The following is a 27858-nucleotide window of genomic DNA, read 5'->3' as shown; positions in this document are numbered from 1 at the left end:
CTCTAATATTCAAGGGTTTCTTCACATGAACAGAAATATTATGTTGCAATAAAGAATTAGTATTTGAAACTTCTTCCTAGTTTACAAATCTTGCCACTTAAAGACCAAAAATTAAAACGAATCAAGCATCTCATTATTTTTACAGTAATTCTCTCTTATTCTTCATCAAGGGATAGAATAGGTCAGTTACTGAGCAATAAACATTAAATGTCCAGCAGAAGAAACAAAGCTTTTGCTGCATCTCAGATAATCCTCAGAATGCTCAAGAACAGCAGAGCTCGCTGTTAATATTCTGGGCAGTGTCTGTCAACACAAATCTACAAGTTGGCTGCATTTGCAGTCACAAATACAAATACAACAGCTTGTGAGAGAATTAACATTGCCGTATCCAAAAATATGTCATCCCCTAAAACCAATATAAAAACAGATTACTGCACTGACAACGGAGTTTCTGCCGTGCCACAGTCGTCTCTGATAAAATTTCAACCAGTTGGATCATTTATGTTGGATATTGTATAAATAATCAAACTTTTTTTTATACAAAAATGAGATCATAAGCTATATACAGCAAACTAATGATATACATACATTGTCACTAAGGCTTTGAAAGAATAACACTCTACAATTAGCTATAAAATTGGATCCCTATAATTATACAACACATCCATAAGGTATAAATTTTATAAGCAGCAGCAGCAGAGGTATTTTACATTTTGTACAAAAATTCCATCTTCACTTATGTTGACGGGAAAGAATCTATTAATGGTTCTCCATTCTCTGTACACCTGCAACCAGATATCGATTAAGCATTATCAGCTTCGAGAAAAAAGGTACACAATGCATTTACAGCACTGATTAAACAATTCAAGTGGACCAGCTGAAAGAAACCCAGTACCACGAAACATCATTTGACAAACTTATGTCAACGGGAAAGAATCTATTGATGGTTCTCCATTCTCTATTACGTCATGGTTATAAAGTTACTACTAATATGGAAATAAAAAATTTCAAGTCATTTTCACTTAAATAGGGTAGACAGCATAAACATAGTTTTCTCTTCAGAAGCCCTATAAATAACAACAATTTCTGAAAGAGGATCAACTTACGTGTTTCATGGAGAGTCTACCACACTTGCACAGAAATCTCTCCAATAATTACCTTTAGCTGGTGGGGAATTGGGAGATCTTTGATCAGGCATGTGATGGAATTAAGGCAACATTGAGATCACACGCAAGGTGCATGGAATTTGTAGAGTAATGAGATTGATGTTATCATGATTATCGAATGAACCATCAATTTCGTTCCCTTGGCTGAGTAGGACCCAAATATTTCTCCATGGATTCCCTTTTATGCTCAGGATCAAGGCTGCAATGCAAAAATGGTAAAGAAAGATTATTTTTCAATTCCAAGTTAGAAAGTTATTATACTTACAAATGATGATCTAAATTGAAAAGCAAAATAAGAAAGGTACCTATTCCTGATGCCAAGAAGAGCATAATGTACAGCGCTTGCACAAGCAGAAGCTGGAGCTATAGCAGCTGCAGGAACTCCCCGTACAACAGTTGCCAAAGCAGATCCAGCACTAGCTCCTCGCTGGTACTTTTTCAATGGTTGTTGAATTAAAGCAGAAGCAGATCTCCCAAGGCCATCGCTGAAACTCTCGTAAGCCTATCAAAAATTAAGAATATTAACACCTTTTCCTTGATTAAATTCAGTAAAAGTTTACAAAATTAGCACCTTGAAAAACTAAAAAGGAAAACCTATTATAAAGAATACTCATCATGCTGCAGTTAGTTTTGCACTACCTACAATCATATCAATATCACAAACCGTATAACCAATTGGTATTATTAAGTCAGAAACATAATCATCCTCACCAAACATCATACAAAGACTATTTAATTCCTCCATACATATTGAATTGGGTTACAAGCAAAGCAACAATGTAAGACCCAAAGCAAACTGAAAAATTCACCTGCTGGATTCCTTGGTGGGCATCTTTTGGCTGATTACATCTTACATTTGTCTTTGTCTTGTCTTGTACAGGGCATGACACAGAAGGAGGAACGCTCATAAGAATACATTCGGCTTGAAGCAAAATGTCATGAGCCCCTGCTGCCAAATGAACCCCAAGCCCAACAGCTTCAAGCGATATACTTCTAAGAAATGCAATAGTACCTGAAAAAGAAATTTACTCTGCTGTTATTGACAGTGCATATTGAGCGTTTGAATCAAAAAATAACAATTAAAAACCTTTCGAAAATTTTAGACGAATGAGCTTATCATAATACAGTTACCTCTTTGCATTCCTTTGAGTACCCTCCGATCTTTCCTGTAGTTCTCAAAAGGCAATGAAACCAGCTTTGCAGCACCAGAACCAACAGCAACCAATGACCGAACTGGGGGCAAACCTCGCAGCAATTTATGAATCTACAATGGAAAAGCAAGATTTATTAAATATATAAAATATGCAGGGGCTAACAAAATCTTAATATTCTCAAAGGCAACATAAATACAACTAAAACCTGATTTTGGGATATTTCTTCCAACCACTCCCCTAGAATTGTCTCACACACACTTCCCCAACCATAGATGCCAACTGCGTGAACATCCTTAAGCTGCAGCTCAACCCCCTGCACCAGAATTTATTTAAGCATGATATAACAGAACTCATTAACAGGTCTAAGCAAGTATCTCTTGAAACACAATAAGACAATAACCAACCCACATGATGGATAAGATAAAAGAGTGAAAAATTACCTTCCAGGGTACAAGATTTACAAGTTCTACATACTTTCCACCTCTTAGTGCCGCTAGATCCACACGGCTAGGACTGTAATCAACTCGAACAAGAAGGGGCCATATATCAAACTTCTGAAAAAAAAAAAAAAAAATAGATAATCAGCATTCAGATTGTCTGTAATCAAAACCTAGACACTAAACATGAACTGAAATGCCAATAAAATTGCAGAATACAATGGAATAAATCATGACATGTAAAAGATATGAGTTCAACACCACTTGCCTGAAAATAAGGAAGCAATGCTTCATCTGCAATTGTATGCCCAGCAAGATTTTTCCTCCTTGTCGCCAACAAACTTGAATCACATGAATCTTTATGACAAGCTGGGGACTTCACAACTGACGGGCTTTTAGCTTGAAAAAAATCAATGAGAAAATCAAGCTGGCATTGATGAAGATGCAATAGCATTGGAAGGATAGCAACACGCAATCTGAAAAAATAAGTCGCAGATTCAGCGTCAAATAATCTCTTTAAAAAGGAAAAAGAAAAGAAAACATATATCTAGGTGCTTCATCACTGATAGAACTTTGAAATCACGCAGCAATTTAAGGAGAGCAATAGTCAGTTAGTCACAAGTATAGGGCATACAGAAGACGACAAGAGAACAGTAATGTAATTATGTCCTGTAGGAAAAACAACTGTAGATTTGAAATTTCTGATGGAAAATGTAAACAACAACTTTTCTTTCAAAGGAAATAGCAATTGTAACATGTATATGTATCAAACTCATATGCATTTTATGCAGACACTGGACCTTTAAAATTTTCATATTGACTCACAAAGAATGATTGGAGAAAGATAAAGATTTTTCAAAAGAACTAGAGTTCATTATTGACCTTAAAAATTGGAAATCGCTACATATCATCATGAACATTAGGTAGAAAACCAAAATCGAATAGATGACTGACAATGCCATTTTGGAAGTTGCCACCATTCCATTCAGCCTAACTAGAGCTTTCCAACATAAACGCCCGCTTACCGAATTAGCTAGGTCCCAATTTAGTTCCCTTTTTTCACTTCTTTTTTTCCAGAACAAGTATACATTAATTTAAGTAAACAGAACTCTAAAAATAAAATTTTTCAGTCAAATAATTGCCATCACTTAAAAAGACTTCCATATGAATTACAGCTAAAGCAGAAATTATACCTGTACTCTTCAAGTGGAGTTAGAGGATTCGGCCTGACAGCTTCTAAGTCCAGCCTGAATGCTTTTGAAGCAGATTCTCTAGGATGATCTTTTGATTCATAATATCCCAGCACCTTCCAAATCAAGGAAGAAAATTTTCAGATATTTTTCAAAAAAAAAATAGATAAGGTAAATGGCCCAATTTAACGTAACCCAATGAATTCAAAATTACCAGTTTCCAAGGTGCATCTCTGCTCTTGTCATAGAGACGGAAATCTTGGACTGAAAGAGAAAGTTTTGATACAGACATTCCACCAATTGGGAAAATGTCATATTGAAATTGCATCCCAGACAACGCAAGCTCTAAACATACAGTCATATCCCTTCCATGTGTGCTTGTGGTGTCCTCACCATTTGTTCTTGATTCATGCCAGTCAGAACCAGCATACATTCTCCATGAGATATTAATGTTCTTAAAAAGCACACGTCCGAAGGCCTTCCCAAAATCATCAGATCCTGCAGATTCAAAAGCTGAAAGCTTGCCCTCTAAAGCTTGTTTCACCGTAGTTTGCACACTTGCTTCTGACAAGTGATTTTCTACAATTCTAAAATGGGCATCACCATACCAACCACAATTTCCTTTCCCAAGATCTTCATCCCTCACATTTCTGGGTCTGCGTTTAAAATTCTGAGGTGATGACTGTCTGCCTAAAGGTAATTCTGACAGAGAGCGTAAGTCAGCCAAACAGTAACCTTCTATAAATTCTGGGTAGCAACCAGTCTGCAGAGATGAGGTTTGACTGTTTTCTAATCCTAAAAGGGGTGTTGATCCATTAACGGACAGATCAGAGGAGATATTCTCCGGAGTTTCAACACTTAAGCTACACGCCTCTCGAAGGAGAGCATCATCAAATAAAATAGGAAATTGTGACCCAGTACAATCAAATTGGCAGGTCTGATTCCCATCTAAATGGAATGCATCTTCAGATATCTCATCCATCAAACCTGCCGACCCAGATTTAGTATTTGCATCTGCAGTTAAAATATTCATTTGAGAAGTTGATGAGGCACAATCACTATTTAATATCCTATTGTCATCGATGAAATCATTCCCCTCTTGTGCCTGCTGCACATTATTGTACCGATTTTGCAAATGTACAAGAGATTCCTCCATATCAGGGGCAAAAAGTTGTTGAAGTTGAGTAGCCAATTGTATCAGACCAGAGGTGGTGTCATGGCAAGTATCCACGTTAACGTGAGATTTTGAACATTCCAACTCCCAGAGGAGGCTGTTCTGGCTGTTAGTTCTTAAAACTGCTTCAAGGAGAGCTTCTTGAGCAACTTTAACATAACCAATCTCATGAAGATGCTGTGCACTGTAAGTGCCACCAAGTTTCTTAGGCTCCAACACTGCACAAAGAAGAAGACCTAGATCTTGCACTCTAATTCTGTAGTCATTGTCCATGGAATTCGCCACAGTTGTGTTCGAAAGAACTAATGACGATGCAGCTAACAAACAAGCAACATATTGGATGTCTGTTTCTTCATTTAATTTGGTAGAACCCAACTCAGAATCAAGAGCATTACTGTGGACCATCAAATTTATAAAGTAGGGCTCATAACTCAGACCTACATCAATCAGATTAAGAACAAAAGAAGCTTTGGAAGGAACAATTAAATCCCCCTTTTGCAAACTATTGTCACCCGCTTCTTCAATTTCAAGAGAGGGCAAACTAAAAAATGAAATTATTGCATCCAACCAATCTAAGCGACCACCAACTGCCACAATCGTGCTGCATCTGACAGTAACAGATGTAAAGCCGTGGGAGGTCTCTGGCTCCAACAAGTATATAATATCAGAACCAGCTAATCTAGAAGATAGTGCATTTGAACCTCCTCCATCACCACGCTTCATTGAAGAATTGCTACACGAGATTAGACGAAGCTCTTGACTTGGCACTCCAGTCACAGAACCACACAATGAACCTTCACCGTGGGCCAGCCAAAAAAAACTGGCATCCTTAATGCCTCCAATGTTAGAGACTGAGAGCAAACTGAACTTCTGAATTCTCAGTTTTAATGAATTCCAAGATCCAGGAAGTTCACTTTGCATAGAGCCTTTTATATTCTCCTTGATATCTGGTTCAATTAAGAGTTCTACGGAATCACACTCCACAATTACTGATGTTTGGCACCCAGAAGATTCTCCACTGCTACCAATTTTGTCATGGGCCACACATGATAGTCCACTAATTATCTGGTTTAAGAGTTCATGTAAACCACGGTATTGAGAACTGTCAAGATTGATGGCAAGTGGAAATACACGAACATGCAAGAAAAAGGCGGAGCTCAAAACTATCTCTTCTCGAGTTCGAGAATATCTATCTTCCAGATCTTTCAGAGTATTTACAGTGGCAAACTCACAACCTTTTCCCCTGAATTTATTTCTGCTCCTGTCTTCCTCAAAAGTAGCTAAGAACTTGGCTCTCTTTGCGATCCAAGGACCGGTCACAGGACCATCTTGCCAAAGCATACTAATGACGGAAAGACGACCAGTTCTGTTGCTGACCGATAAAATGTTATGTGCAAACATTTTTTTCCCCTGTGTACTGCAGGAGTTGATTCCAACATCGTCTTTAAAGGTAGAGCTAACCATGTAAATATCAAGATCACCGACATTCAAGTTCAAAGAGCGTATGGCTGTTGAAGAAAACCTTTTCTGAGAAGTCCCTTCCAAATTTGCACAAGGGTGTTGAACTACTCCCTTGTTAAAAGTTGATGGTGAAGAAAAATCAAGAGCAATGAATTGATTCCAGGAAAAGTAGCCTCCAATGTCTTTACCACCATTAAAAGGAAAGCATAGTATTACCCTAGCATCAGGGATTGATATATCCCCGTGAAAACTTTCTGTTGCAGACACGGTAGTAACAGGAGGACAAGAGCCTTTTTTCACATCCCCATGAGAAGACCTATGCTTCTCATCAACCACCTCACATGACCCATTCTTTCTGTTAGTCATCTCAAGAGAACTAACAACTTCGTTATAAAGATCCCATAACATATTTATCAAATGGAAGTTCACCCAGAAAATGAAAGGAGGCAGTTTCAATGAAAACAATGCTGAACCCGCTAAACTGGCATGTGATGGGTTTGTACTCATAGTGCATTGGCAATGAGTGATACCTGAAGTCCTAAGCAAAGAGATTTTGACCACATCATCTTTATTCCCAAAAGGAACATCCGCATCAATTATCCCAATTGATTCATCCATATCATGAACTTTTGCAGATGGGGCAAATGGAGGTAGAGCACCAAGAACTTCGTCTTGCAGATGCTGAACTGAAACAGTTTGACTGTCAATATATTTGCCACCCTCCCTTAAGTGGAAGTTCATCACATCGGTGTCATTGTGAAAGTAGTCGGCAACATCTATTTTCTTCACTGTTCCATCAACCCTTGTTTCTTGAGGACAAACCTGTTAACTCATTGAAGTGTAATGTTAGCATAGAAGGAAAATAGCAAGACCCACTAAGTGTAGGGGAGAGACTATGAAACATGAAATGGAAGAGAAAACCAGAAGCACAATTATCACCTGCACAACAAGAGAAATATCTCTGCATTCGGCACCCAGACAATGAATATGTGACTCAACATTTATTTGATCACCTTTTCCATCATATGACTGCTTCTCATCTTCATCATGAAAGGAGAACACAATATAAACTCCAGCAAAAACTGCTTTAAGATTGGTTTGGACATGCTGTTGTTCTGCACATAAATATAAGGGTATACATTATAGTTTCATACATCTTAAAGAAAATTGACCAAGATTACCACACAGCAAATGCATATGCAAATTAAAGAAAAAAAAATGGATGTCATGTACACATCTCTCTGACCTTTAATACATGGAAATAGAAAAAATACATACCAGAAGGAACCTGCAAAGTCCCAGAAGCAAGATTTGATGCAGCAGTTATAGCACTGAAAACAGAACAAGTCCAGTTCCACATCCCACTGCTTCCTAGGGCGGATTGAGAATTTCTCATTCCATCAAAGCATTCAAAAAATTGGTTCACACTGCAAACAGCCAGAGCACAAACATAAAAGAATTATTAGCATTAATTGAGACCAAACTATATGGTAAGCAAGTAATGCATAATGGACAAATATGGCTATAGAACTAAAAGGTTATGGAAGCTTGATTTTCATTTATAAAGTGTAGTGCTTAGGATTATTGGAAATCGTATTTGGAAAAATCAATAATCGTATTTGGAAAAAAGAATTAGTTAAGATAAGGAATGATGCAGAATCTGTAATACTTTTGTCTGATATAAAATCTGCAACATTACGAAATAACTAATCAGACTCTAGATGTCTCTTATAGGACTATCACAAGTTACTTCCTCTTAAATCCACTTCAGTATATTACTAGCACAGACTGAAATACCAACCTTGCCCCTAAATCAACTTCTCCAATACCATCTTTCTGGTTTTTGTTGACAGGATGAGGCACCCAATCCAGTATAAGATGTGAGCCAGGTAGAGTAGTTTCAGTAACAGAATCTTGTCCATTCAAAGAAGATAAATTGGAAGAATAGCTACCATGAATTGGTACCATTTTATCGGGGGCAACAAGAGAAGAAACGCTTGGTGATGAATAGAAATGAGAACTTGCATTAAAGTAAACTGAGTCTGATGACTTGTGAATCATATGAACCCTCCGATCCTTATCAAACTTCTTATAGGTTTCCCATGAAACTAAGAACCATTTAATTGTGCTTGGCTGAAATTTTAATTCTATAGGATCAACACAGACATCTACATCCACTTTGCGAATGTCTAATGAACCATTCTTCCAGGGTATACTCAATTTTATATTCCCTGAAAATCCACCTCTTTTCCATTTCATGATTGAAGTTCTCACATTTGATGGAGAGCGATTGGAAACTACATCAGTAAAGGGCATTCCTGATGTACACGAAGAGCCTGTTTGTTGGCCAACATCGTCCATACGAAGAAGTTCAAGAACTGCTCCTTGAAATTTCACAAAGTTTGTTAGACGACTTATTCCAAGAAAGTTCTCAGCACTTGCATCACCATTCAAGCTAGCATCTTCAGCAATACAAGTTCCACATTCTATTTCTGATATTCGAAAAACCAAAGTCACATTTGACCCCACCTTGTTTTCATCCTTCTCTAAACACGGATCATATGCAACAATCAACTTCTTTATCCTAACATGGAAGCTTGTAAGAAACCACTTAACCATGTTGGCGATCATCTTAACACCTTCATGAACATCGCCACATGAAGGTTTGGAAACATTCTCCCCCATATCATGCCCAAACTGCCCAGAATCCCATTGCATACTACGACTACCATCTTGACTAGTACTACGACTTTCATCTCCAGCCCCAAACTCATACTTATCCTGACAAGGAGCAAGAACTATCTCAAGTTCATCCACCTCAACTTGACAACCTTTATCCTTCCACGGCATTTTAACTAGCAACGAGCCAATAGACCCTTCTTTTATTCTTACTGCCGTCGCTGCACCAAACTGAAAACATAAAGAAGAAAAATAAATAAATAAAAATAAACTAATATAAGCAGAAGAAAATAATTTTAAATTTTCAGCAATCAACCTTCCAAGGCAGTAATTAAAGCAAAATTAAGAACAAAACCTAGTGTTTCCCATTAAATTCGTATCCCATGACCAACATTACAAAATTCAACGCTTTTTTAAAAGCTACCCGAAGACGTTACACATATCACACTTACGCCAAACAAAAAAAACATATTACACTAAACAGAACTAAGACACCGCACCTTCTGGTTAAGAAAATCAACATTAAGCGCAAGATCATTGAGCTGAATAGAGCCATCACCGAGCTGAACATCAAGCTGGTCAAGATCAATATCGCCTAAAATAAATTGTCCNCGCATAGATTGAGAAATATATTATGGATAGTATTTACCCGAAAAATATTCATCTACATTATTTCTTTTAGCACATTTATATATCATGAAATATCCGTCCAGGTGGGGTGGTTTACAATTAATGTTGACACATTTATTTAAAAAAAAAAAAATTTGATTTACTACAAGTTTATTATAAATATTAGGGTTCATAAAAGAGTAAACGACTTTTTCCCACCCAAATAATCTCTTAATGACTCTTTCCCACTCATAGTTTTTTAAAATACTACTTCACTACCAAAATTTATATTTCGTTTCTGATTTCGACATCGTTGCAACCTCACACCACCACCATTCTCTTCCCCGATCATCATTCATCAAAACCCCTGAAAACCTATTACGTCAACCCCGCGAATCATCGACAATTAAGTGATTAGGGCTTGCACAACCGCTCCTCCCAAGTCAAATTCTAATCAATTCCAACCACTAATATCCAACATTCTACCACTAAAAAACTCATCGGTCTCCCCTCTTCAAAAGTCCAAACAGCTTGGATCAAATTTGCTCTCTGTTTATCGTTAGAATATAAATTTGAATAGTAAAGTGATATTTTAAAAGTCTGTAGGTGAAAAAATGTCATTAAATCATTATTTAGGTGAGAAAAAATCGTTAACTCTTTGTTATACATAAGGGTCTTGTGTTTAATTTGTGCAATATTTCATCCCAATTGTTAATAGTGGTGACTGCTGTGTAAATAAATAAATGAAACCCTAAACACCAACAATTAATATTTAAAATATTCAAAAAATAATAATAATAATTAAATTTTTCTAAAGGTATGGAAACACTTTGTAGTTTGTATTGCCTTTACCTAAAAAAGAATTATAAAAATATGAAAATTCATTTAAATCAGCCTTATATTTTGTTGTTTTAGTGCTGAAGAAAGCCTGCTTAGTGGGATCAAAGAGAGGCCGGCAATAAAGTCAAAAAGGGAAATATTTGAAGGCTTACTTTTACCAGAAGGATTGCCACGCGTATCAGAAAAAAAAAAAAATATGAAGAAAGGACAAAATTTGAGGATTCAGCAAAACCGACAACTGACTACATGTCGTATCATGATAATAACCAAACCGGACCGGACCGGACCGGACCAAATTGTCTGCCTCGTTTTGTAATATGGTAAATTAAGATGCGGGTTAATTTGTAGTTGATATAAAATTCAAGTTTTTGTTTTAAAAGAAAAAAAAATTATTTAAAATAAAATAAAGGTGACATGTGTTTCACGCGCTAGATGCCGGCTGCGGTAGTCCAATAAATGCATTTATGCAGACACTGGACCTTTAAAATTTTATATTGACTCACAAATAATGATTGGAGAAAGTAAAAGATTTTTCAAAAGAACTAGAGTTCATTATGACCTTAAAAATTGGAAATCGCTACATATCATCATGAACATTAGGTAGAAAACCAAAATCGAATAGATGACTGACAATGCCATTTGGAAGTTGCACCATCCATTCGCCTAACTAGAGCTTTCCAACATAAAACGCGCCCGTTACCGAATTAGCTAGGTCCCAATTTAGTTCCTTTTTTCACTTCTTTTTTTCCAGAACAAGTATACATAATTTAAGTAAACAGAACTCTAAAAATAAAATTTTTCAGTCAAAAATTGCCATCACTTAAAAAGACTTCATATGAATTACAGCTAAAGCAGAAATTAAACCTGTACTCTTCAAGTGGAGTTAGAGGATTCGGCCTGACAGCTTCTAAGTCCAGCCTGAATGCTTTGAAGCAGATTCTCTAGGATGATCTTGATTCATAATATCCCAGCACCTTCCAAATCAAGGAAGAAAATTTTCAGATATTTTTCAAAAAAAAATAGATAAGGTAAATGGCCCAATTTAACGTAACCCAATGAATTCAAAATTACCAGTTTCCAAGGTGCATCTCTGCTCTTGTCATAGAGACGGAAATCTTGGACTGAAAGAGAAAGTTTTGATACAGACATTCCACCAATTGGGAAAATGTCATATTGAAATTGCATCCCAGACAATGCAAGCTCTAAACATACAGTCATATCCCTTCCATGTGTGCGTGGTGTCCTCACCATTTGTGCTTGATTCATGCCAGTCAGAACCAGCATACATTCTCCATGAGATATTAATGTTCTAAAAAGCCACGTCCCAAGGCCTTCCCAAAATCATCAGATCCTGCGATTCAAAAGCTGAAAGCTTGCCCTCTAAAGCTTGTTTCACCGTAGTTTGCACACTTGCTTCTGACAAGTGATTTTCTACAATTCTAAAATGGGCATCACCATACCAACCACAATTTCCTTTCCCAAGATCTTCATCCCTCACATTTCTGGGTCTGCATTTAAAATTCTGAGGTGATGACTGTCTGCCTAAAGGTAATTCTGACAGAGAGCGTAAGTCAGCCAAACAGTAACCTTCTAAAATTCTGGGTAGTAACCAGTCTGCAGAGATGAGGTTTGACTGTTTTCAATCCTAAAAGGGGTGTGATCCATTAACGGACAGATCAGAGGAGATATTCTCCGGAGTTTCAAACTTAAGCTACACGCCTCTCGAAGGGAGGCATCATCAAATAAAATAGGAAATTGTGACCCAGTACAATCAAATTGGCAGGTCTGATTCCCATCTAAATGGAATGCATCTTCAGATATCTCATCCATCAACCGCCGACCCAGATTTAGTATTTGCATCTGCAGTTAAAATAATTCATTTGAGAAGTTGATGAGGCACAATCACTATTAATATCCTATGTCATCGATGAAATCTTCCCTCTTGTGCCTGCTGCAGTTATTGTACCGATTTTGCAAATGTACAAGAGATTCCTCCATATCAGGGGCAAAAAGTTGTTGAAGTTGAGTAGCCAATTGTATCAGACCAGAGGTGGTGTCATGGCAAGTTCCACGTTAACGTGAGATTTTGAACATTCCAACTCCCAGAGAAGCGTGTTAGGCTGTTAGTTCTTAAAACTGCTTCAAGGAGAGCTTCTTGAGCAACTTTAACATAACCAATCTCATGAAGATGCTGTGCACTGTAAGTGCCACCAAGTTTCTTAGGCTCCAACACACGCACAAAGAAGAAGACCTAGATCTTGCACTCTAATTCTGTAGTCATTGTCCATGGAATTCGCCACAGTTGTGTTCGAAAGAACTAATGACGATGCAGCTAACAAACAAGCAACATATTGGATGTCTGTTTCTTCATTTAATTTGGTAGAAACCAACTCAGAATCAAGAGCATTACTGTGGACCATCAAATTATAAAGTAGGGCTAACTCAGACCTACATCAATCAGATTAAGAACAAAAGAAGCTTTGGAAGGAACAATTATCCCCCTTTTGCAAACTATTGTCACCCGCTTCTTCAATTCAAGAGAGGGCAAACTAAAAAATGAAATTATTGCATCCAACCAATCTAAGCGACCACCAACTGCCACAATCGTGCTGCATCTGACAGTAACAGATGTAAAGCCGTGGGAGGTCTCTGGCTCCAACAAGTATATAATTCAGAACCAGCTAATCTAGAAGATAGTGCATTTGAACCTCCTCCATCACCACGCTTATTGAAGAATTGCTACACGAGATTAGACGAAGCTCTTGACTTGGCACTCCAGTCACAGAACCACACAATGAACCTTCACCGTGGGCCAGCCAAAAAAAACTGGCATCCTTAATGCCTCAATGTTAGAGACTGAGAGCAAACTGAACTTCTGAATTCTCAGTTTTAATGAATTCCAAGATCCAGAAGTCACTTTGCATAGAGCCTTTTATATTCTCCTTGATATCTGGTTCAATTAAGAGTTCTACGGAATCACACTCCACAATTACTGATGTTTGGCACCCAGAAGATTCTCCACTGCTACCAATTTTGTCATGGGCCACACATGATAGTCCACTAATTATCTGGTTTTAGAGTTCATGTAAACCACGGTATTGAGAACTGTCAAGATTGATGGCAAGTGGGAAATACACGAACATGCAAGAAAAAGGCGGAGCTCAAAAATCTCTTCTCGAGTTCGAGAATATCTATCTTCCAGATCTTTCAGAGTAGTTACAGTGGCAAACTCACAACCTTTCCCCTGAATTTATTTCTGCTCCTGTCTTCCTCAAAAGTAGCTAAGAACTTGGCTCTCTTTGCGATCCAAGGACGGTCACAGGACCATCTTGCCAAAGCATACTAATGACGGAAAGACGAACAGTTCTGTTGCTGACCGATAAAATGTTATGTGCAAACATTTTTTTCCCCTGTGTAATGCAGGAGTTGATTCCAACATCGTCTTTAAAGGTAGAGCTAACCATGTAATATCAAGATCACCGAATTCAAGTTCAAAGAGCGTAGGCGTTGAAGAAAACCTTTTCTGAGAAGTCCCTTCCAAATTGCACAAGGGTGTTGAACTACTCCCTTGTTAAAAGTTGATGGTGAAGAAAAATCAAGAGCAATGAATTGATTCCAGGAAAAGTACCTCTCAATGTCTTTACCACCATTAAAGGAAAGCATAGTATACCCTAGCATCAGGGATTGATTATCCCCGTGAAAACTTTTGTTGCAGACACGGTGTAACAGGAGGACAAGAGCCTTTTTTCACATCCCATGAGAAGACCTATGCTTCTCATCAACCACCTCACATGACCCATTCTTTCGTTAGTCATTTCAAGAGAACTAACAACTTCGTTATAAAGATCCCATAACATATTTATCAAATGGAAGTTCACCAGAAAGAAGGAGGCAGTTTCAATGAAAACAATGCTGAAACCGCTAAAATGGCATGTGATGGGTTTGTACTCATAGTGCATTGGCAATGAGTGATACCTGAAGTCCTAAGCAAAGAGATTTTGACCACATCATCTTTATTCCAAAAGGAACATCCGCATCAATTATCCCAATGATTCATCCATATCAGAACTTTTGCAGATGGGGCAAATGGAGGTAGAGCACCAAGAACTTCGTCTTGCAGATGCTGAACTGAAACAGTTTGACTGTCAATATATTTGCCACCTCCCTTAAGTGGAAGTTCATCACATCGGTGTCATGTGAAAGTAGTCGGCAACATCTATTTTCTCACTGTTCCATCAACCCTTGTTTCTTGAGGACAAACCTGTAACTCATTGAAGTGTAATGTTAGCATAGAAGGAAAATAGCAAGACCCACTAAGTGTAGGGGAGAGACTATGAAACATGAAATGGAAAGAATACCAGAAGCACAATTATCACCTGCACAACAAGAGAAAAATCTCTGCATCGGCACCCAGACAATGAATATGTGACTAACATTATTTGATCACCTTTTCCATATATGACTGCTTCTCATCTTCATCATGAAAGGAGAACAACAATATAAACTCCAGCAAAAAATGCTTTAAGATTGGTTTGGACAGCTGTTGTTCTGCACATAAATATAAGGGTATACATATAGTTCATACATCTTAAAGAAAAATTGACCAAGATTACCACACAGCAAATGCATATGCAAATTAAAGAAAAAAAAATGGATGTCATGTACACATCTCTTGACCTTTAATACATGGAAATAGAAAAAATACATACCAGAAGGAACCTGCAAAGTCCCAGAGCAAGATTTGATGCAGCAGTTATGCACTGAAAACGAACAAGTCCAGTTCCACATCCCACTGCTTCCTAGGGCGGATTGAGAATTTTCATTCCATCAAAGCATTCAAAAAATGGTTCACACTGCAAATAGCCAGAGCACAAACATAAAAGATTATTAGCATTAATTGAGACCAAACTATATGGTAAGCAAGTAATGCATAATGGACAAATATGGCTATAGAACTAAAAGGTTATGGAAGCTTGATTTTCATTTATAAAGTGTAGTGCTTAGGATTATTGGAAATCGTTTGGAAAAAAGAATTAGTTAAGATAAGGAATGATGCAGAATCTGTAATACTTTTGTCTGATATAAAATCTGCAACATTACGAAATAACTAATCAGACTCTAGATGTCTCTTATGGACTATCACAAGTTACTTCCTCTTAAATCCACTTCAGTAATTACTAGCAGACTGAAATACCAACCTTGCCCCTAAATCAACTTCTCCAATACATCTTTCTGGTTTTTGTGACAGGATGAGGCACCCAATCCCGTATAAGATGTGAGCCAGGTAGAGTAGTTTCAGTAACAGAATCTGTCCATTCAAAGAGATAAATTGGAAGAATAGCTACCATGAATTGGTACCATTTATCGGGGGCAACAAGAGAAGAAACGCTTGGTGATGAATAGAAATGAGAACTTGCATTAAAGTAAACTGAGTCTGATGACTTGTGAATCATATGAACCCTCCGATCCTTATCAAACTTCTTATAGGTTCCCATGAAACTAAGAACCATTTAATTGTGCTGGCTGAAATTTTAATTCATATGGATCAACACAGACATTACATCCACTTTGCGAATGTCTAATGAACCATTCTTCCAGGGTATACTCAATTTTATATTCCTGAAAATCCACCTCTTTCCATGTCATGATTAAGTTCTCACATTTGATGGAGAGCGATTGGAAACTACATCAGTAAAGGGCATTCCTGATGTACATGAAGAGCCTGTTTGTTGGCCAACATCGTCCATACGAAGAAGTTCAAGAACTGCTCCTTGAAATTTCACAAAGTTTGTTAGACGACTTATTCCAAGAAAGTTCTCAGCACTGCATCACCATTCAAGCTAGCACTTCAGCAATACAAGTTCCACATTCTATTTTGATATTCGAAAAACCAAAGTCACATTTGACCCCACTTTTTTCATCCTTCTCTAAACACGGATCATATGCAACAATCAACTTCTTTATCCTAACATGGAAGCTTGTAAGAAACCACACTTAACCATGTTGGCGATCATCTTAACACCTTCATGAACATCGCCACATGAAGGTTTGGAAACTTCTCCCCCTATCATGCCCAAACTGCCCAGAATCCCATTGCATACTACGACTACCATCTTGACTAGTACTACAAATTCATCTCCAGCCCCAAACTCATACTTATCCTGACAAGGAGCAAGAACTATCTCAAGTTCATCCACCTCAACTTGACAACCTTTATCCTTCCACGGCATTTTAACTAGCAACGAGCCAATAGACCTCTTTTATTCTTACTGACGTCGCTGCACCAAACTGAAAACATAAAGAAGAAAATAAATAAATAAAAATAATAATATAAGCAGAAGAAAATAATTTTAAATTTTCAGCAATCAACCTTCCAAGGCAGTAATTAAAGCAAAATTAAGAACAAAACCTAGTGTTTCCCATTAAATTCGTATCCCATCCAACATTACAAAATTCAACGCTTTTTTAAAAGCTACCCGAAGACGTTACACATATACACTTACGCTAAACAAAAAAAAAACACATTACACTAAACAGAACTAAACACCGCACCTTCTGGTTTAGAAAATCAACATTAAGCGCAAGATCATTGAGCTGAATAGAGCCATCACTGAGCTGAACATCAAGCTGGTCAAGATCAATATCGCCTAAAATAAATTGTCCCAGTTTCTTCTTCAAAAAGAATTTACAAACCCTCTTCACCGCCCACTTCGACACCATCTCCTCCGCCTTTTCGCAAACCGCCACCCGAAAACATCCTGAACGTCTTTTTCACCTTCTTTTTTCTCTCTTATTCGGGTTTCGGGTCTTCAATTTTGGGAATTAAATAGGTTTTGAAATCGTGTGCTCGTGATGGAAGATTGAAATCCATCAAGAGCGTGTACAAACGAAGAAGAAAGAGATTGAGTCTGTAAATGATTTAAGGATAACATGAGACAGACAGGACGATGATGAAGGCTTTTGTTGTTTGAGTTGGGTCGTGTTCGAATTTGTATTTGGATTCGGATTTGGGGTTTTGTCTCGTTTGGATGTTTGTTCACGTTACGCAAGTGTGCTAAAAAAAAAATTTAATCTTATTTATTACGTAGGTGAGGGAGCATCTGATTGATAATTTAATGTTTTGGTTAAGAAATTGTTAATAAATTATAGATGAAAATTTCCCAAACGTTGATCAAGGACAATACAGTCCACTAGACTATATTTGAACCGTTCTCATAATCATCCTGCTTTATTGGAAATTCGTTACAAAAATCCCTTCCATTTTGAAAAGCCATCACAAACCCTCACGGCACAGTTTTTTTTTTTTTTTTAAGAGTAAACAACATATTCCCACCAAGGTTTAGCAAAATCTCAAGTGATACCTCTATTACATTTATTTCAGATTCTCATCCTTAAAACGGTTGCATTATTTTAATTCCATCCTAAACTAACATCGTTAGTGACTGTTGGAGGTGGTTGAAAACCATGAGTTTGGTTGGCAAGTGAAGCATAATTTTATAGAGAAAGTTTGTGGAATCCAACGGTGGTCTCGAAAATGATTTAGACAGAGAAAAAGTTAAAAACTGTAAGCTAGGATGTTGTCAACGTGAGCATTTTTTACTAACATAAGCTCATTTTTGTCTAAGAAAGCACCGACACCTTTAGTAAAAAGTTAGAATAAATAAGAAAACGACATTACTTTAAGGGTAAGAATTTTGAATCAATGTAACCAAGGGTATTACTTAAGATTTGCTAAACCTCATGTGGTAATATGTCATTTGCTCTTTTTTAAATTAATCAATTTCATGTTACTTTATCGAAAATTATATTATCTTGATTATAAATTGGTAAGGTTAGATAATAAGAGAGCCACTTGCAGAAATTGACCAAAAAGACCCCTTATCATGTGCATAAAAAAAACCTTTATTTGGCAAGTGTCACATCAAAATTATTGGGGGGGGGGGGGGGGGGGGGGGGGGGGGGGGGGCATAAACATAGTTTTCTCTTCAGAAGCCCTATAAATAACAACAATTTCTGAAAGAGGATCAACTTACGTGTTTCATGGAGAGTCTACCACACTTGCACAGAAATCTCTCCAATAATTACCTTTAGCTGGTGGGGAATTGGGAGATCTTTGATCAGGCATGTGATGGAATTAAGGCAACATTGAGATCACACGCAAGGTGCATGGAATTTGTAGAGTAATGAGATTGATGTTATCATGATTATCGAATGAACCATCAATTTCGTTCCCTTGGCTGAGTAGGACCCAAATATTTCTCCATGGATTCCCTTTTATGCTCAGGATCAAGGCTGCAATGCAAAAATGGTAAAGAAAGATTATTTTTCAATTCCAAGTTAGAAAGTTATTATACTTACAAATGATGATCTAAATTGAAAAGCAAAATAAGAAAGGTACCTATTCCTGATGCCAAGAAGAGCATAATGTACAGCGCTTGCACAAGCAGAAGCTGGAGCTATAGCAGCTGCAGGAACTCCCCGTACAACAGTTGCCAAAGCAGATCCAGCACTAGCTCCTCGCTGGTACTTTTTCAATGGTTGTTGAATTAAAGCAGAAGCAGATCTCCCAAGGCCATCGCTGAAACTCTCGTAAGCCTATCAAAAATTAAGAATATTAACACCTTTTCCTTGATTAAATTCAGTAAAAGTTTACAAAATTAGCACCTTGAAAAACTAAAAAGGAAAACCTATTATAAAGAATACTCATCATGCTGCAGTTAGTTTTGCACTACCTACAATCATATCAATATCACAAACCGTATAACCAATTGGTATTATTAAGTCAGAAACATAATCATCCTCACCAAACATCATACAAAGACTATTTAATTCCTCCATACATATTGAATTGGGTTACAAGCAAAGCAACAATGTAAGACCCAAAGCAAACTGAAAAATTCACCTGCTGGATTCCTTGGTGGGCATCTTTTGGCTGATTACATCTTACATTTGTCTTTGTCTTGTCTTGTACAGGGCATGACACAGAAGGAGGAACGCTCATAAGAATACATTCGGCTTGAAGCAAAATGTCATGAGCCCCTGCTGCCAAATGAACCCCAAGCCCAACAGCTTCAAGCGATATACTTCTAAGAAATGCAATAGTACCTGAAAAAGAAATTTACTCTGCTGTTATTGACAGTGCATATTGAGCGTTTGAATCAAAAAATAACAATTAAAAACCTTTCGAAAATTTTAGACGAATGAGCTTATCATAATACAGTTACCTCTTTGCATTCCTTTGAGTACCCTCCGATCTTTCCTGTAGTTCTCAAAAGGCAATGAAACCAGCTTTGCAGCACCAGAACCAACAGCAACCAATGACCGAACTGGGGGCAAACCTCGCAGCAATTTATGAATCTACAATGGAAAAGCAAGATTTATTAAATATATAAAATATGCAGGGGCTAACAAAATCTTAATATTCTCAAAGGCAACATAAATACAACTAAAACCTGATTTTGGGATATTTCTTCCAACCACTCCCCTAGAATTGTCTCACACACACTTCCCCAACCATAGATGCCAACTGCGTGAACATCCTTAAGCTGCAGCTCAACCCCCTGCACCAGAATTTATTTAAGCATGATATAACAGAACTCATTAACAGGTCTAAGCAAGTATCTCTTGAAACACAATAAGACAATAACCAACCCACATGATGGATAAGATAAAAGAGTGAAAAATTACCTTCCAGGGTACAAGATTTACAAGTTCTACATACTTTCCACCTCTTAGTGCCGCTAGATCCACACGGCTAGGACTGTAATCAACTCGAACAAGAAGGGGCCATATATCAAACTTCTGAAAAAAAAAAAAAAAAATAGATAATCAGCATTCAGATTGTCTGTAATCAAAACCTAGACACTAAACATGAACTGAAATGCCAATAAAATTGCAGAATACAATGGAATAAATCATGACATGTAAAAGATATGAGTTCAACACCACTTGCCTGAAAATAAGGAAGCAATGCTTCATCTGCAATTGTATGCCCAGCAAGATTTTTCCTCCTTGTCGCCAACAAACTTGAATCACATGAATCTTTATGACAAGCTGGGGACTTCACAACTGACGGGCTTTTAGCTTGAAAAAAATCAATGAGAAAATCAAGCTGGCATTGATGAAGATGCAATAGCATTGGAAGGATAGCAACACGCAATCTGAAAAAATAAGTCGCAGATTCAGCGTCAAATAATCTCTTTAAAAAGGAAAAAGAAAAGAAAACATATATCTAGGTGCTTCATCACTGATAGAACTTTGAAATCACGCAGCAATTTAAGGAGAGCAATAGTCAGTTAGTCACAAGTATAGGGCATACAGAAGACGACAAGAGAACAGTAATGTAATTATGTCCTGTAGGAAAAACAACTGTAGATTTGAAATTTCTGATGGAAAATGTAAACAACAACTTTTCTTTCAAAGGAAATAGCAATTGTAACATGTATATGTATCAAACTCATATGCATTTTATGCAGACACTGGACCTTTAAAATTTTCATATTGACTCACAAAGAATGATTGGAGAAAGATAAAGATTTTTCAAAAGAACTAGAGTTCATTATTGACCTTAAAAATTGGAAATCGCTACATATCATCATGAACATTAGGTAGAAAACCAAAATCGAATAGATGACTGACAATGCCATTTTGGAAGTTGCCACCATTCCATTCAGCCTAACTAGAGCTTTCCAACATAAACGCCCGCTTACCGAATTAGCTAGGTCCCAATTTAGTTCCCTTTTTTCACTTCTTTTTTTCCAGAACAAGTATACATTAATTTAAGTAAACAGAACTCTAAAAATAAAATTTTTCAGTCAAATAATTGCCATCACTTAAAAAGACTTCCATATGAATTACAGCTAAAGCAGAAATTATACCTGTACTCTTCAAGTGGAGTTAGAGGATTCGGCCTGACAGCTTCTAAGTCCAGCCTGAATGCTTTTGAAGCAGATTCTCTAGGATGATCTTTTGATTCATAATATCCCAGCACCTTCCAAATCAAGGAAGAAAATTTTCAGATATTTTTCAAAAAAAAAATAGATAAGGTAAATGGCCCAATTTAACGTAACCCAATGAATTCAAAATTACCAGTTTCCAAGGTGCATCTCTGCTCTTGTCATAGAGACGGAAATCTTGGACTGAAAGAGAAAGTTTTGATACAGACATTCCACCAATTGGGAAAATGTCATATTGAAATTGCATCCCAGACAACGCAAGCTCTAAACATACAGTCATATCCCTTCCATGTGTGCTTGTGGTGTCCTCACCATTTGTTCTTGATTCATGCCAGTCAGAACCAGCATACATTCTCCATGAGATATTAATGTTCTTAAAAAGCACACGTCCGAAGGCCTTCCCAAAATCATCAGATCCTGCAGATTCAAAAGCTGAAAGCTTGCCCTCTAAAGCTTGTTTCACCGTAGTTTGCACACTTGCTTCTGACAAGTGATTTTCTACAATTCTAAAATGGGCATCACCATACCAACCACAATTTCCTTTCCCAAGATCTTCATCCCTCACATTTCTGGGTCTGCGTTTAAAATTCTGAGGTGATGACTGTCTGCCTAAAGGTAATTCTGACAGAGAGCGTAAGTCAGCCAAACAGTAACCTTCTATAAATTCTGGGTAGCAACCAGTCTGCAGAGATGAGGTTTGACTGTTTTCTAATCCTAAAAGGGGTGTTGATCCATTAACGGACAGATCAGAGGAGATATTCTCCGGAGTTTCAACACTTAAGCTACACGCCTCTCGAAGGAGAGCATCATCAAATAAAATAGGAAATTGTGACCCAGTACAATCAAATTGGCAGGTCTGATTCCCATCTAAATGGAATGCATCTTCAGATATCTCATCCATCAAACCTGCCGACCCAGATTTAGTATTTGCATCTGCAGTTAAAATATTCATTTGAGAAGTTGATGAGGCACAATCACTATTTAATATCCTATTGTCATCGATGAAATCATTCCCCTCTTGTGCCTGCTGCACATTATTGTACCGATTTTGCAAATGTACAAGAGATTCCTCCATATCAGGGGCAAAAAGTTGTTGAAGTTGAGTAGCCAATTGTATCAGACCAGAGGTGGTGTCATGGCAAGTATCCACGTTAACGTGAGATTTTGAACATTCCAACTCCCAGAGAAGGCTGTTCAGGCTGTTAGTTCTTAAAACTGCTTCAAGGAGAGCTTCTTGAGCAACTTTAACATAACCAATCTCATGAAGATGCTGTGCACTGTAAGTGCCACCAAGTTTCTTAGGCTCCAACACAGCACAAAGAAGAAGACCTAGATCTTGCACTCTAATTCTGTAGTCATTGTCCATGGAATTCGCCACAGTTGTGTTCGAAAGAACTAATGACGATGCAGCTAACAAACAAGCAACATATTGGATGTCTGTTTCTTCATTTAATTTGGTAGAACCCAACTCAGAATCAAGAGCATTACTGTGGACCATCAAATTTATAAAGTAGGGCTCATAACTCAGACCTACATCAATCAGATTAAGAACAAAAGAAGCTTTGGAAGGAACAATTAAATCCCCCTTTTGCAAACTATTGTCACCCGCTTCTTCAATTTCAAGAGAGGGCAAACTAAAAAATGAAATTATTGCATCCAACCAATCTAAGCGACCACCAACTGCCACAATCGTGCTGCATCTGACAGTAACAGATGTAAAGCCGTGGGAGGTCTCTGGCTCCAACAAGTATATAATATCAGAACCAGCTAATCTAGAAGATAGTGCATTTGAACCTCCTCCATCACCACGCTTCATTGAAGAATTGCTACACGAGATTAGACGAAGCTCTTGACTTGGCACTCCAGTCACAGAACCACACAATGAACCTTCACCGTGGGCCAGCCAAAAAAAACTGGCATCCTTAATGCCTCCAATGTTAGAGACTGAGAGCAAACTGAACTTCTGAATTCTCAGTTTTAATGAATTCCAAGATCCAGGAAGTTCACTTTGCATAGAGCCTTTTATATTCTCCTTGATATCTGGTTCAATTAAGAGTTCTACGGAATCACACTCCACAATTACTGATGTTTGGCACCCAGAAGATTCTCCACTGCTACCAATTTTGTCATGGGCCACACATGATAGTCCACTAATTATCTGGTTTAAGAGTTCATGTAAACCACGGTATTGAGAACTGTCAAGATTGATGGCAAGTGGAAATACACGAACATGCAAGAAAAAGGCGGAGCTCAAAACTATCTCTTCTCGAGTTCGAGAATATCTATCTTCCAGATCTTTCAGAGTATTTACAGTGGCAAACTCACAACCTTTTCCCCTGAATTTATTTCTGCTCCTGTCTTCCTCAAAAGTAGCTAAGAACTTGGCTCTCTTTGCGATCCAAGGACCGGTCACAGGACCATCTTGCCAAAGCATACTAATGACGGAAAGACGACCAGTTCTGTTGCTGACCGATAAAATGTTATGTGCAAACATTTTTTTCCCCTGTGTACTGCAGGAGTTGATTCCAACATCGTCTTTAAAGGTAGAGCTAACCATGTAAATATCAAGATCACCGACATTCAAGTTCAAAGAGCGTATGGCTGTTGAAGAAAACCTTTTCTGAGAAGTCCCTTCCAAATTTGCACAAGGGTGTTGAACCACTCCCTTGTTAAAAGTTGATGGTGAAGAAAAATCAAGAGCAATGAATTGATTCCAGGAAAAGTAGCCTCCAATGTCTTTACCACCATTAAAAGGAAAGCATAGTATTACCCTAGCATCAGGGATTGATATATCCCCGTGAAAACTTTCTGTTGCAGACATGGTAGTAACAGGAGGACAAGAGCCTTTTTTCACATCCCCATGAGAAGACCTATGCTTCTCATCAACCACCTCACATGACCCATTCTTTCTGTCAGTCATCTCAAGAGAACTAACAACTTCGTTATAAAGATCCCATAACATATTTATCAAATGGAAGTTCACCCAGAAAATGAAAGGAGGCAGTTTCAATGAAAACAATGCTGAACCCGCTAAACTGGCATGTGATGGGTTTGTACTCATAGTGCATTGGCAATGAGTGATACCTGAAGTCCTAAGCAAAGAGATTTTGACCACATCATCTTTATTCCCAAAAGGAACATCCGCATCAATTATCCCAATTGATTCATCCATATCATGAACTTTTGCAGATGGGGCAAATGGAGGTAGAGCACCAAGAACTTCGTCTTGCAGATGCTGAACTGAAACAGTTTGACTGTCAATATATTTGCCACCCTCCCTTAAGTGGAAGTTCATCACATCGGTGTCATTGTGAAAGTAGTCGGCAACATCTATTTTCTTCACTGTTCCATCAACCCTTGTTTCTTGAGGACAAACCTGTTAACTCATTGAAGTGTAATGTTAGCATAGAAGGAAAATAGCAAGACCCACTAAGTGTAGGGGAGAGACTATGAAACATGAAATGGAAGAGAAAACCAGAAGCACAATTATCACCTGCACAACAAGAGAAATATCTCTGCATTCGGCACCCAGACAATGAATATGTGACTCAACATTTATTTGATCACCTTTTCCATCATATGACTGCTTCTCATCTTCATCATGAAAGGAGAACACAATATAAACTCCAGCAAAAACTGCTTTAAGATTGGTTTGGACATGCTGTTGTTCTGCACATAAATATAAGGGTATACATTATAGTTTCATACATCTTAAAGAAAATTGACCAAGATTACCACACAGCAAATGCATATGCAAATTAAAGAAAAAAAAATGGATGTCATGTACACATCTCTCTGACCTTTAATACATGGAAATAGAAAAAATACATACCAGAAGGAACCTGCAAAGTCCCAGAAGCAAGATTTGATGCAGCAGTTATAGCACTGAAAACAGAACAAGTCCAGTTCCACATCCCACTGCTTCCTAGGGCGGATTGAGAATTTCTCATTCCATCAAAGCATTCAAAAAATTGGTTCACACTGCAAACAGCCAGAGCACAAACATAAAAGAATTATTAGCATTAATTGAGACCAAACTATATGGTAAGCAAGTAATGCATAATGGACAAATATGGCTATAGAACTAAAAGGTTATGGAAGCTTGATTTTCATTTATAAAGTGTAGTGCTTAGGATTATTGGAAATCGTATTTGGAAAAATCAATAATCGTATTTGGAAAAAAGAATTAGTTAAGATAAGGAATGATGCAGAATCTGTAATACTTTTGTCTGATATAAAATCTGCAACATTACGAAATAACTAATCAGACTCTAGATGTCTCTTATAGGACTATCACAAGTTACTTCCTCTTAAATCCACTTCAGTATATTACTAGCACAGACTGAAATACCAACCTTGCCCCTAAATCAACTTCTCCAATACCATCTTTCTGGTTTTTGTTGACAGGATGAGGCACCCAATCCAGTATAAGATGTGAGCCAGGTAGAGTAGTTTCAGTAACAGAATCTTGTCCATTCAAAGAAGATAAATTGGAAGAATAGCTACCATGAATTGGTACCATTTTATCGGGGGCAACAAGAGAAGAAACGCTTGGTGATGAATAGAAATGAGAACTTGCATTAAAGTAAACTGAGTCTGATGACTTGTGAATCATATGAACCCTCCGATCCTTATCAAACTTCTTATAGGTTTCCCATGAAACTAAGAACCATTTAATTGTGCTTGGCTGAAATTTTAATTCTATAGGATCAACACAGACATCTACATCCACTTTGCGAATGTCTAATGAACCATTCTTCCAGGGTATACTCAATTTTATATTCCCTGAAAATCCACCTCTTTTCCATGTCATGATTGAAGTTCTCACATTTGATGGAGAGCGATTGGAAACTACATCAGTAAAGGGCATTCCTGATGTACATGAAGAGCCTGTTTGTTGGCCAACATCGTCCATACGAAGAAGTTCAAGAACTGCTCCTTGAAATTTCACAAAGTTTGTTAGACGACTTATTCCAAGAAAGTTCTCAGCACTTGCATCACCATTCAAGCTAGCATCTTCAGCAATACAAGTTCCACATTCTATTTCTGATATTCGAAAAACCAAAGTCACATTTGACCCCACCTTGTTTTCATCCTTCTCTAAACACGGATCATATGCAACAATCAACTTCTTTATCCTAACATGGAAGCTTGTAAGAAACCACTTAACCATGTTGGCGATCATCTTAACACCTTCATGAACATCGCCACATGAAGGTTTGGAAACATTCTCCCCCATATCATGCCCAAACTGCCCAGAATCCCATTGCATACTACGACTACCATCTTGACTAGTACTACAACTTTCATCTCCAGCCCCAAACTCATACTTATCCTGACAAGGAGCAAGAACTATCTCAAGTTCATCCACCTCAACTTGACAACCTTTATCCTTCCACGGCATTTTAACTAGCAACGAGCCAATAGACCCTTCTTTTATTCTTACTGACGTCGCTGCACCAAACTGAAAACATAAAGAAGAAAAATAAATAAATAAAAATAAACTAATATAAGCAGAAGAAAATAATTTTAAATTTTCAGCAATCAACCTTCCAAGGCAGTAATTAAAGCAAAATTAAGAACAAAACCTAGTGTTTCCCATTAAATTCGTATCCCATGATCAACATTACAAAATTCAACGCTTTTTTAAAAGCTACCCGAAGACGTTACACATATACACTTACGCTAAACAAAAAAACACATTACACTAAACAGAACTAAGACACCGCACCTTCTGGTTAAGAAAATCAACATTAAGCGCAAGATCATTGAGCTGAATAGAGCCATCACTGAGCTGAACATCAAGCTGGTCAAGATCAATATCGCCTAAAATAAATTGTCCTAGTTTCTTCTTCAAAAAGAATTTACAAACCCTCTTCACCGCCCACTTCGACACCATCTCCTCCGCCGTTTTCGCAAACCGCCACCCCGAAAACATCCTGAACGTCTTTTTCACCTTCTTTTTCTCTCTTTATTCGGGTTTCCGGGTCTTCAATTTTGGGGAATTAGGGCCTGTCTCCTTGAGGCAATAAAATTAGGTTTTGAAATCGTGTGCTCGTGATGGAAGATTGAACTTCCATCAAGAGCGTGTACAACAACGAACAAGAAAGAGATTGAGTCTGTAAATGATTTAAGGATAACATGAGACAGACAGGACGATGATGAAGGCTTTTGTTGTTTGAGTTCGGGTCGT

General features: G+C 37.6%; 1 protein-coding gene across 2 annotated transcripts; it reads right to left on the bottom strand.

Annotated features, from left to right (window-relative positions):
• Positions 1 to 509: 509 nt before the first annotated feature.
• Positions 510 to 27858, bottom strand: LOC116118469 (autophagy-related protein 2). Of its 2 annotated transcripts, XM_031404458.1 has the most exons (15): positions 27492 to 27858; positions 9762 to 9856; positions 8384 to 9492; positions 7861 to 8009; positions 7522 to 7697; positions 4162 to 7404; positions 3951 to 4063; positions 3026 to 3233; positions 2761 to 2874; positions 2526 to 2633; positions 2298 to 2430; positions 1976 to 2178; positions 1472 to 1668; positions 1107 to 1365; positions 510 to 785 (listed from the first exon to the last, which is right to left on the bottom strand). In XM_031404458.1, exons 1-14 carry the CDS (start codon positions 27601 to 27603, stop codon positions 1293 to 1295), a joined length of 6033 nt encoding a protein of 2010 aa, XP_031260318.1. In that variant the 5' UTR covers positions 27604 to 27858; the 3' UTR covers positions 510 to 785; positions 1107 to 1292. The 2 variants fall into 2 exon arrangements, with proteins under 2 accessions (XP_031260318.1, XP_031260319.1); XM_031404459.1 differs by lacking the exons at positions 510 to 785; positions 1107 to 1365; positions 1472 to 1668; ... (9 more) ...; positions 8384 to 9492; positions 9762 to 9856 and adding exons at positions 18714 to 19002; positions 19109 to 19305; positions 19613 to 19815; ... (7 more) ...; positions 25498 to 25646; positions 26021 to 27129 and having other exon boundaries at positions 27397 to 27858.

Source organism: Pistacia vera, unplaced genomic scaffold (genome assembly GCF_008641045.1).
Source record: "Pistacia vera cultivar Batoury unplaced genomic scaffold, PisVer_v2 Contig846, whole genome shotgun sequence".
Taxonomy (NCBI): Eukaryota; Viridiplantae; Streptophyta; class Magnoliopsida; order Sapindales; family Anacardiaceae; genus Pistacia; species Pistacia vera.
The sequence above is the reverse complement of the archived record's forward strand: the minus strand, read 5'-3'. Positions and strand labels throughout refer to the sequence as shown.

Excerpts from the sequence above, each read along its gene's own strand:
- LOC116118469 (XM_031404458.1), bottom strand. The coding sequence starts at position 27,603 with ATGTTTTCGGGGTGGCGGTTTGCGAAAACGGCGGAGGAGATGGTGTCG. Across the intron at positions 8,010-8,383 it reads GAAGTTGATTTAGGGGCAAG|TGTGAACCAATTTTTTGAAT; the intron begins GTTGGTATTTCA and ends GGCTGTTTGCAG. Across the intron at positions 4,064-4,161 it reads GAGATGCACCTTGGAAACTG|GTGCTGGGATATTATGAATC; the intron begins GTAATTTTGAAT and ends TTGATTTGGAAG.